Source organism: Heterodontus francisci, chromosome 32 (assembly GCF_036365525.1).
Source record: "Heterodontus francisci isolate sHetFra1 chromosome 32, sHetFra1.hap1, whole genome shotgun sequence".
Lineage (NCBI taxonomy): Eukaryota > Metazoa > Chordata > Chondrichthyes > Heterodontiformes > Heterodontidae > Heterodontus > Heterodontus francisci.
In genome coordinates, this window is record NC_090402.1 from 43,918,866 (window position 1) to 43,930,829 (window position 11,964).

Genomic DNA, 11,964 nt, shown 5'->3' on the forward strand with positions numbered 1-11,964 from the left:
GTCCATTCCTAATTGCCCTTGAGAAGGTGGTAGTGAGCTGCCTTCTTGAACTGCTGTACTCAGAATTGTATCCCATACTGTTCCCACCTGCACTACGAATTTTGTTCACAAGAGACTCAAAGGTAGACCATTCCTCATCCTCTGCTGCGAGCGTTCTTCGTGCACGATCCTGATACAGAGAGGGGTTGGAGAAAACATACCAGTAATCACATCATGACTATAAGCATGAAACATTTTTGTCTATTTAAGCTCATAGTGCTTCTCTAATTCAGTTGTGCAATATTCAATCATTGAAGTTGACAAACTTCATACAAATGTTGCAATAATTTATTTCAGGCTCACGGATTGAGGCAAGGTCCGAAACAAACAATTTCAAACACAAACCAATTATGTGTTCTGTTCAGTTATGGGTCTGACTGAACCAATGTTTATAGCACTGATCCCTGGGACACCCTGCTCAGTACATCATCCAGCACCGATCCCTGGGACATCCCACTTAGTACATCATCCAGCACCGATCCCTGGGACATCCCACTTAGTACATCATCCAGCACCGATCCCTGGGCACTCCCACTCAGTACATCATTGAGCACTGATCCCTGGGACACCCCACTCAGTACATCATTGAGCACTGATCCCTGGGACACCCCACTCAGTACATCATCCAGCACCGATCCCTGGGCACCCCCATTCAGTACATCATCCAGCACCGATCCCTGGGCCCCCCCATTCAGTACATCATCCAGCACCGATCCCTGGGCACCCCCATTCAGTACATCATCCAGCACCGATCCCTGGGCCCCCCCATTCAGTACGTCATCCAGCACCGATCCCTGGGACATCCCACTCTGTACAGCATCCAACATTGATCCCTGGGACACCACACTCAGTACATCATCCAGCACCGATCCCTGGGCACCCCCACTCAGCACATCATCCAGCACCAATCCCTGGGACACTCCATTCAGTACATCATCCAGCACCGATCCCTGGGATACCCCACTCAGTACATCATCCAGCACCAATCCCTGGGACACCCCATTCAGTACATCATCCAGCACCGATCCCTGGGCACCCCCATTCAGTACATCATCCAGCACCGATCCCTGGGCCCCCCCATTCAGTACATCATCCAGCACCGATCCCTGGGACATCCCACTCTGTACATCATCCAACACTGATCCCTGGGACACCACACTCAGTACATCATCCAGCACCGATCCCTGGGCACCCCCATTCAGTACATCATCCAGCACCAATCCCTGGGACACCCCACTCAGTACATCATCCAGCACCGATCCCTGGGACACCCCACTCTGTACATCATCCAGCACCGATCCCTGAGACACCCCACTCAGTACATCATCCAGCACCGATCCCTGGGACACCCCACTCAGTACATCATCCAGCACCGATCCCTGGGCCCCCCCATTCAGTACATCATCCAGCACCGATCCCTGGGACATCCCACTCTGTACATCATCCAACACTGATCCCTGGGACACCACACTCAGTATATCATCCAGCACCGATCCCTGGGCACCCCCATTCAGTACATCATCCAGCACCAATCCCTGGGACACCCCACTCAGTACATCATCCAGCACCGATCCCTGGGACACCCCACTCTGTACATCATCCAGCACCGATCCCTGAGACACCCCACTCAGTACATCATCCAGCACCGATCCCTGGGACACCCCACTCTGTACATCATCCAGCACCGATCCCTGAGACACCCCACTCTGTACATCATCCAGCACCGATCCCTGGGACACCCCACTCTGTACATCATCCAGCACTGATCCCTGGGACACCCCACTCTGTACATCATCCAGCACCGATCCATGAGACACCCCGCTCACTTCATCATCCAGCACCATTTCCTTGTCTAACTTATCTAAGCCTGTCATAGTCTTGTGCACGTCTATTAAATCTCCCCTCAATCTCCTTTGCTCTAAGGAAAACAAACCCAGCTTTTCCAACCTAACCTTGTAACTAAAATCCCTCATCTCTGGAACCATTCTGGTAAATCTCCTCTGCACCCTCACATCCTTCCTAAAGTGTGGTGACCAGAACTGGATGCAATGCTGTAGTTGCGGCCTAACCAGAGCTTTGTAAAGGTTCAGCATAACTTCTCTGCTTTTGTACTCAATGCGTCTATTTATGAACCCAAGATCCCATATGCTTTACTAACCACTCTCGATGTATGCCTTGCCATCACCTTCAAAGATCTTTGCACATGTACTCCCACATCCTGCTGTTCCTGCACACTCTTTAGAACTGTGCCATTAAGTATATATTGCCTCTCTCTCTTTCTTCTGCCAAAATGTACCACCTCACACTTGTCTGTATTAAATTCCACCTTCCACCTGTCAGCTCTTTCTGCTAGCCTATCTACGTCCCATTGCAGGCGCTTCATATCATTCTCACTGTTTGCCACACCTCCATGTTTGGTGTCATCAGCAAATTTTGAAACTCTACTGTGTATTCTGAGATCCAAGTCTAAGGCATTTGGATATCTCTTGTATTTTTGTTATGCTGTGAGGCATTTGTTAACATCTCCTGTAATTCTGTTCAAAAGTAAAATGTAACCAGTTTGGTGTGGACCAGCATGTGGAGCTCACCGGGTGGTGACGACATGGAGGTGAAGGACATCGGGATGAAAGGAGAATAATTCTGACTGAAGACATCATCGCTGGGGTTCATATTGGACATTTTAAAAATAAAAGACAACGTAAGTGAACTAGGACCCCCCCCACCCCGCCATATACACACACAGAAAAGACCGATTACTGGGTGAGTGGGTGGGTGGCACAGTGGCGCAGTGGTTAGCACTGCAGTCTCACAGCTCCACCGACCTGGGTTCAGTTCTAGGTACTGCCTGTGTGGAGTTTGCAAGTTCTCCCTGTGCCTGCATGGGTGTCTGCCAGGTGCTCTGGTTTCCTCTCACAGCCAAATACTTGCAGGTTGATAGGTAAATTGGCCATTGTAAATTGCCCCTAGTGTAGGTAGGTGGTAGGAGAATTGAGGGAAGGTGGGGATGTGGTAGGGAATATGGGATTAATGTAGGAGTAGTATAAATGGGTGGCTGATGGTCAGCACAGACTCAGTGGGCCAAAGGGCCTGTTTCAGTGCTGTATCTCTCTATGATGTGGTAGCCTGGGCTGTTACAACATCAAACAGCCTGTCTACAACCACACTCAGGGACAATGCCCTTTTGAAATATGTGTGAATGATTTCCTTCTTGCCTTATCAAGATGCAGATGTCACATCCATGGATGATCTGCACCTAAGACTCCCACACTGCTGAGAACAGGATATAACCACATGCAGGTGGTCTTGCATAGCCAGGGTAGGATGGATAAGGCACTGAAACCCAATCAAATGACCCAATTCAAAACATTACCTGATATGTCGATGGACCAGTGCCAGAAAGGGGTACAAAGCCACAGCTCACATGGGCATTGTTGTTGCAGCCGGGAACTGTGACTTGGTCAGTCACAGGAAGTCGTGCAGAAGAAATCGTTCAGCAAACCTGACCTTCCAGGAGTGAGTTTCCATAAGTGGGTCTACTAAGCAACTGGTGTTGTAAGCATAAACTATTGCTTAGTGAGTTAATAAAGGTGTTCCACATAAAGGGGAAATTGTATCCAAAGTCTGTTTCATGCAATTGATACATAGTATGGGGTCAGGACCTTAGAGGGAAGTGAGGCCCCCTTTTTAAGAGTCTTACTCAAGTCATTCATATATAGCTAAAAAAAGCAGTGGTCCCAGCACTCACCCTTGGGGAACACCACTGTCTACCATCCTCCAGTCTGAAAAACAACCTGTTGAACTGTTGTGAACGCTGGACTGTGTAACATGATTATGTTTTAATAATTGTGAACTTTAAAAATTTAAGATGTATCCTGGAAGGTAGGGTGACCTCACATCCACTCAGCTAAAGGACAAGACAGATCAAAGTAATAAAAGCAAAGTACTGTAGATGTTGGAAATCTGAAATAAAAACAAAAAGTGAAGGAAATACTCAGCAGATCTGGCAGCATCTGTGGAGGGAGGGAAACAGAGTTACCATTTCAGGTCAGTGACATCATCAGAAGTGGCAAAGGTTAGAAATGTAATATGTTTTAAGCCGAATGGCCTGTTCCTGTGCTGCACTGTTCTTTGTTCTTTGTTCAAATAAAATGTAGGTGAGGCAAAAGAGAACAAAAGGAAAGGTGTTGATAGTACATAGGGTCACAGAGAATAACTGACAAGGAGGTCATGGGGCAAAGGCAAAGAGTGTGTTAATAGTATTGTGAAAGACAAAGCGTTAGTGCGGACCGGAAACATCAGAGGAATGTATGATGGCATTAAGAGAGCTCTTGGGCCAACCATCAAGAAGATCGCCCCCCCTCAAATCTAAATCAGGGGATATAATCACTGACCAACGCAAACAAATGGACCGCTGTGTTGAGCACGACCTAGAACTGTACTCCAGGGAGAATGTTGTCACTGAGACTGCCCTCAATGCAGCCCAGCCTCTACCAGTCATGGATGAGCTGGACATACATCCAACAAAATCGGAACTCAGTGATGCCATTGATTCTCTAGCCAGTGGAAAAGCCCCTGGGAAGGACAGCATTACCCCTGAAATAATCAAGAGTGCCAAGCCTGCTATACTCTCAGCACTACATGAACTGCTATGCCTGTGCTGGGACGAGGCAGCAGTACCTCAGGACATGCGCGATACCAATATCATCACACACACAAGAAATGCTGGATTCACTCAGCAGGTCTGGCAGCATCTGTGGAAAGAGAAGCAGAGTTAACGTTTCGGGTCAGTGACCCTTCTTCGGAACTGACAAATATTAGAAAAGTCACAGATTATAAACAAGTGAGGTGGGGGTGGGGCAAGAGATAACAAAGGAGCAGGTGCAGATTGGACCAGGCCTTATAGCTGACCAAAAGTTCACGGAGAAAAGGCAAACAATATGTTAATGGTGTGTTGAAAGACAAAGCAATATTGTTTGCCTTTATAGCCACTCCAGGCGCTGCTCCACACACCACTGACCACCTCCAGGCGCTTACCCATTGTCTCTCGAGGTTAGGAAGCCAAAGAAGAAGAAGAAGTAAGAAGAAGTGCAGAGAGGGTGTTAAATGACAGAAAAATGAAAGCTCTAGCCAAAAATACGGAAAACAAAACCAGTGGGCAGCCACATGGTTAAAATAAATTGAATGATGAAACAAATTAAAATTGGCTATAAAGGCCAATTCTAGAGTGACAGGCTCTTCCACAGGTGCTGCAGACGTCTTTAAAGCGGAGACATGGACGGCCGGTGGTCTGATACCGGTGGCGAACTCGCTGTACAAAGTGTCTTTGGGGATTCTGCCATCTTCCATGCGGCTCACATGGCCAAGCCATCTCAAGCGCCGCTGACTCAGTAGTGTGTATAAGCTGGGGATGTTGACCGCCTCGAGGACTTCTGTGTTGGAGATACGGTCCTGCCACCTGATGCCAAGTATTCTCCGGAGGCAGTGAAGATGGAATGAATTGAGACGTCACTCTTGGCTGGCATACGTTGTCCAGGCCTCGCTGCCATAGAGCAAGGTACTGAGGACACAGGCTTGATACACTCGGACTTTTGTGTTCCGTGTCAGTGCGCCATTTTCCCACACTCTCTTGGCCAGTCTGGACACAGCGGTGAAAGCCTTTCCCATGTGCTTGTTGATTTCTGCATCTAGAGACAGGTTACTGGTGATAGTTGAGCCTAGGTAGGTGAACTCTTGAACCACTTCCAGAGCGTGGTCACCAGTATTGATGGATGGAGCATTTTTGACGTCCTGCCCCATGATGTTCGTTTTCTTGAGGCTGATGGTTAGGCCAAATTCGTTGCAGGCAGCCTCAAACCTGTCGATGAGACTCTGCAGGCACTCTTCAGTGTGAGATGTTAAAGCAGCATCGTCAGTAAAGAGGAGTTCCCTGATGAGGACTTTCCGTACTTTGGACTTCGCTCTTAGATGGGCAAGGTTGAACAACCTGCCCCCTGATCTTGTGTGGAGGAAAATTCCTTCTTCAGAAGACTCGAACGCATGTGAAAGCAGCAGGGAGAAGAAAATCCCAAAAAGTGTGGGTGGGAGAACACAGCCCTGTTTCACGCCACTCAGGATAGGAAAGGGGTCTGATGAGGTGCCGCCATATTGAATTGTGCCTTTCATATTGTCATGGAATGAGGTGATGATACTTAGTAGCTTTGGTGGACATCCAATCTTTTCTAGTAGTCTGAAGAGACCACGTCTGCTGACGAGGTCAAAGGCTTTGGTGAGATCAATGAAAGCAATGTAGAAGGGCATCTGTTGTTCTCGGCATTTCTCCTGTATCTGACGATGGGAGAACAGCATGTCAACGGTCGATTTCTCTGCACGAAAGCCACACTGTACCTCAGGGTAGACATGCTCGGCCAGCTTCTGGAGCCTGTTTAGAGCGACTCGAGCAAAGACTTTCCCCACTATGCTGAGCAGGGAGATTCCACGGTAGTTGTTGCAGTCACCGCGGTCACCTTTGTTTTTATAGAGGGTGATGATATTGGTTATAAAAGCAAAATACTGCGGATGCTGGAAATCTGAAACAAAAACAAGAAATGCTGGATTCACTCAGCAGGTCTGGCAGCATCTGTGGAAAGAGAAGCAGAGTTAACGTTTCGGGTCAGTGACCCTTCTTCAGAACTCCATATGTATTTATGTTGCTTTTACTTAAGGAACAGCTGTCAGACGTTTAAATTGTCAACTTACAGTATTTAACATTGATTTACTTACTGTAACATCAGTGTTCCATTGATTTACCAATTGTAACTCCCTAATGTACCTATTTGTTGGGTGCTATTTGGGAGCAGGGCAGATGAAGATTGGCCCCAATGTTCTTCATCCAATGATTTGACTTGCTGCTGTTCAATATTCAGTGTATTCACACCTAATCTGTACTAATGCTTTGTCTTTCAACACACCATTAACATATTGTTTGCCTTTGCTCCGTGACCTTTTGGTCAGCTATGTGGCCTGGTCCAATCTGCGCCTTCTCCTTTGTTATCTCTTGCCCCACCCCCACCTCACTTGTTTATAATCTGTGACTTTTCTAATATTTGTCAGTTCCGAAGAAGGGTCACTGACCCGAAACGTTAACTCTGCTTCTCTTTCCACAGATGCTGCCAGACCTGCTGAGTGATTCCAGCATTTCTTGTTTTTGTTTCAGATTTCCAGCATCCGCAGTATTTTGCTTTTAAGGAAAGGAAAGGGCTGTTTACTGATATTCATCATAAGCCCACTGACTCCCATTGCAACTGGGAGGTGTTTGGGACTTTCAACCACAAAGATTTCACCATCAAAGAGGACTGTGTAACATATAAATGTAGTGTGAAGTTTGCAAGTATTTTAATAAGTATAGAAAACACCTTTCTTTGTAATCGGGGGTATCAGCTACTTACAAAGTGCCATCTAGTAAATGGGAAATTTCTTTAAATTAAGTTGTAAATGGGGATTTATTTTAGTTTAGTTGTTGTAATAAAAGTAAAATCTTGTCGTGTAACTCTGTAAATTGGGCCGGAATTGTACTCTCGTCAGACGGGAGCTATCCAACGACTGAAATATCGGTGGTGATCCCGCCTCCGCTGGGACTGGGGATCCAGACCACATTTGACGGTTCCCAGGCACTTAATTGGTCTGAAGCAGGACTTCCACCTCATTGAGTCAGGAGGGTCCCGCCTACTGGAGCTGCCAGCCAATCAGCAGGCCGGCAGCTCTTAATCCCAGCAACGTCACCGGGAGCGGTGGCCACTACTGGGACTGCAACCCAGTTGAAGACTGAAGAGGAAGGACGACCCCAGGAAAAGGTAAGTTTTTGGGGCCTCGCCAGAGGTGATTGGTCAGGCCCCGGCGAGACAAGAGTGGTCGATTGAAGGGATGGGGGGCGTGTTGGGCATTGGGGGTAGTTAGGGCATTGGAGATGCCCCTCCATGGGGCACAGGGCGACTGATCAGGATGGCCCCTTCCCCACCCCAGGCCATCAGAAAGTCACCTACTTTTCTTGGGCCTGGGCCATCCGCTTGCCAATGGTAAAATCCCCATGTCCGCAGGGAGGCCTTGATTGGCCTGGGGTGGGCGAGTCATTTATCACCATCACTGCCCAGCGTCAAATGGTGGTGGAGGCGGGAGCGGATCGGGAAGGGCCCCCCAAGCCTCACGCTCCATTTTATGCCCCCTCGCATCCCCCCACCTCCGCCACCATCCCGCTCTTTTGTTTTGTGGGGGGTGGGGGGGGGGGTGGAAATGTAAAATTCCAGTCTTGGTCTGGAGAGCTCATATCTCGTATTTTTAATATTAAGGGTCTCACTGAGGTCACAACAATATACGCAACACCAGCTGAATTACCCTCATCAAACCTCTCTTTTATATCTCCCCAGCACCAATCACATGGACACACCACTCACTATAACTCCCAGCTCTGATCCATGGGACACTCAGCTCGTAGCACCATCTTGGCTTAGTATCTAGGAAGTGAATGAAGGATTGACTCACCTTGACAACTGAGTCTGGTATGGGGTCCCATGGAACACATGCACCTGTTAGATTTGACACACAGTTAGGAGCATGTCTACAAACTCAATCAAACATCAGCACTTCATAATGGTCACTAAAATCCAGGGGCAACGGAAAAGTCTGCGATGATAAAAGGCCTACATTACCTTCCTCATCCAAACTGCAGAGTAACAATTGGACGTCAATGATTCCACATCACATAAGAAGCAGATGAACTGATTTCAAATGCCTTCACTTCTCACTGTCTCTCCTCTCTTTTACTTCACTCTCTCTGACTCTTCCTCCTTTTCTCTCTTGTTTCTCTCTTTCTGTTTTAAATTGAAATTGATTATAAATGTTATGTTGAAGAGCAGCACAATGAGCTGGTTATGTAGAGTAGGTGAGTTAGCCATGGTGTCTGGTGCTGCATTGTACAGTCTTAGTGAATGTGTTTTTTTAAATTCATTCATGGGTTGTGAGCGTTGCTGGCAAGGCCATCTTTAATTGCCCATCTGTAATTGTCCTTGAGAAGGTGGTGGTGAGCTACCACCCTTAATCGTTGCAGTCCATATGGTGTAGGTACACCCACAGTGCTGTTAGGGAGGGAGTTCCAGGATTTTGACCCAGCGACAGCGAAGGAACCGCACTATAGTTCCAAGTCAGGATGGTGCTTGGAGGGGAGCTTGCAGGTGATGGCGATCCCATGCATCTGCTGCCCTTGTCCTTCTAGATGGTAGAGGTCACAGGTTTGGAAGATTCTGTTGAAGAAGCCTTGGCAAGTTCCTGCATGCATCTTATGCATGCATGCATCACTGCGGCACAGTGGCGCAGTGGTTAGCACCGCAGCCTCACAGCTCCAGGGACCCGGGTTCGATTCCGGGAACTGCCTGTGTGGAGTTTGCAAGTTCTCCCTGTGTCTGCGTGGGTTTTCTCCGGGTGCTCCGGTTTCCTCCCACAAGCCAAAAGACTTGCAGGTTGATAGGTAAATTGGCCATTATAAATTGTCACCAGTATAGGTAGGTGGTAGGGAAATATAGGGACAGGTGGGGATGTTTGTTGGGAATGTGGGATTAGTGTAGGATTAGTATAAAATGGGTGGTTGATGTTCGGCACAGACTCGGTGGGCCGAAGGGCCTGTTTCAGTGCTGTATCTCTAATCTAATCTATAGTTGGTACCACTGCAGCCAGAGTGCAATGGTGTTGGAGGGAGTGAATGTTTAAGTTGCTGGAATCTAAAGAAGGGGCTCGGGGTGTTTACATGTAGAACAACATATAGCCGGGAATGAATTACAGGTTGGATCATAATCGAGGAGCTCGGCTGTTTTATATTGTCATGCAGACCCCCCACCTGCCAAAAATGAGGCATATTAATTTCACCACATGGACATTAAATTTCAAATTGTTGCTGGGAAGAAGAGAAGGCCTGTTACAAGGGCTGCCAGACACTTGGATGGATGACATTTGCATATCAATGGAGACAAGAGAGGTTACTTCCCTTATCCACTTAACCTAAAATGGACTTTGATCACCAGGTATTGTGTGTAAGAAGAGGCATTCCAGGGTCTGCTAGGAGAAGAGAATCCACAAACACAGAAGTGGTTAAACCAGTTGGTCACGTGAATAACCTCCTGGCCAATTTGGGAGTTTTGAATTGTGCACAGACAGTTTTTGAAAGCAGAGGGACTGTTTGCTCCAGGACTGTAAAGACCTCTCCTGGCTGGCTTGCCACAGCCTCTCAAGTTTGCTCCCAAGTCTTTCTCACAAGCCTCTGGACCCTCTGAGGACACATGAACCTTAAAAGAGAAAGGTCTCCTACATCGAACAACGTTTAAGAAGAATGCTGGGCCCCAACGAAAAGCAAGACCTACCTACAATCAAGGACTCTACAGCGAGCTCAAAGAACAGTAACCAAAATCATTTTCAGATATTGCCTCAAACTTTTCCACTTTATTTCTTCTGCTCTTTTCTGTCTCTATCTGCACGTGTGTATCGCGTATGCATGCTACGGTGGGCGCGTCACGTATCTGTATGCGTTAAGCAAATTAGAGTTTAAGTTTAATAAATTTCAACTTTTCTTCTTTAAACCTAAGAAAACCTGTTTGGCTGGTTTCTTTGCCTTATAATTGGAAAGCAGTGAACAAGGAGTCACCAAGGGGGAGCTAAAATAGAGTGTGTTAAAAATTAAACCCTGTTACGGTAAGACCAGGTGAAGGCTGAGAGGGAACCCTAGACCCCTTTTCACCTCGTCGAAACAATATAAATACTCGGGAATTACAGGGTGGAATCTAATCAAGGAGTTTGGGTGGTTTATATATAAAATAACAAATACCTGGGAGTGAGTTTTAGGCTAAAATGTTATCAAGGGGTTTGGGTGGTTTCTATGTAGAATAATAGATAGCCAGGAGTGAGTTACAGGCTACAATCTAATCAGGATTTATGGTGTTTATAAAAAGAATATTGGTACCTGGGGATGAATTACTGGCTAGAAGTTAATGGGGATGTTAGGGGTGTTTATTTATAGAATAACAGATACATGAACTTGAGTTATAGGCTAGAATCTGATCAAGGAATTTGGGGTGTCTAAAAATCAAATAGCAGATACTCGAGAGTGAATTACAGGCTGCAGTCTCTTCAAGGGATTCTGGTGGCTTATATATACAATAACATAGACACAGTAGTGTGTTACAATTTGGAATTTAATTGAAGGGTTTGAGTGGTTTATAGAGAGAATAACCAATATCTGGGAGTGAGTTACAGAGTGGAATCTAATCGAAAGGTTTGAGTGGTTTAAATGTAGAATAATAGATACCCGGACTGAGTTACGGGCTGGAATTTAATCGAGGGATTCGGGTGGTTTATATAGAGAATAACAAATACCCAGGACTGAGTTACAGGCTGGAATTTAATCAAGGGGTTTGACTGGTTTATATTTAGAATAACAAATACCTGGGAGTGAGTTATAGGCTGGATTTTAATCAAGGGGTTCAGGTCCTTTATATATTAATAATAGATACCCAGGAATGAGTTACAGTTTGGAATTTAATCGAGGGGTTTGAGTCTTTATATATAGAATAATCGATACCCGGGTGTGAGTTATAGGGTAGAATTTAATTGAGGGGTTTGAGTGGTTTATTTTTGAATAATAGATACCCGGGAGTGAGTTACAGACTGGAATCTAATCAATCATATTAGGGGTATAAGATATCCTGTCTGAAAGAGAAATGTTAACTCTCAGTCCTCAGGCTCCAGGCTTTCAACAGAATCCCAATATATGAGAGCCATGTCTTCTTGTGAACTCACCTTTACTATAACCTTTAACTTGTCCAAACTTGACATTGCAACCCTTCACCTTTCAGCATTCCCCAAACCCTTAGTCTGTGTTTTTCTCTGATTGACAAAGTTTACACTGTA

The 11,964-nt window shown here is 46.4% G+C and overlaps 1 protein-coding gene across 1 annotated transcript in view; it reads right to left on the bottom strand.

The window, feature by feature from the left end:
- Positions 1–11,964, bottom strand: part of LOC137347768 (protein AMBP-like) — a 57,395-nt gene that overhangs the window by 13,994 nt on the left and 31,437 nt on the right. Inside the window, exons 6-7 of the mRNA XM_068012716.1 lie at positions 8,554–8,597; positions 88–169 (exon numbers count right to left, since the gene is read on the bottom strand). Of these exons, the coding sequence (XP_067868817.1) occupies positions 88–169; positions 8,554–8,597 (126 nt within the window). The remainder of the gene's footprint in view (positions 1–87; positions 170–8,553; positions 8,598–11,964) is intronic.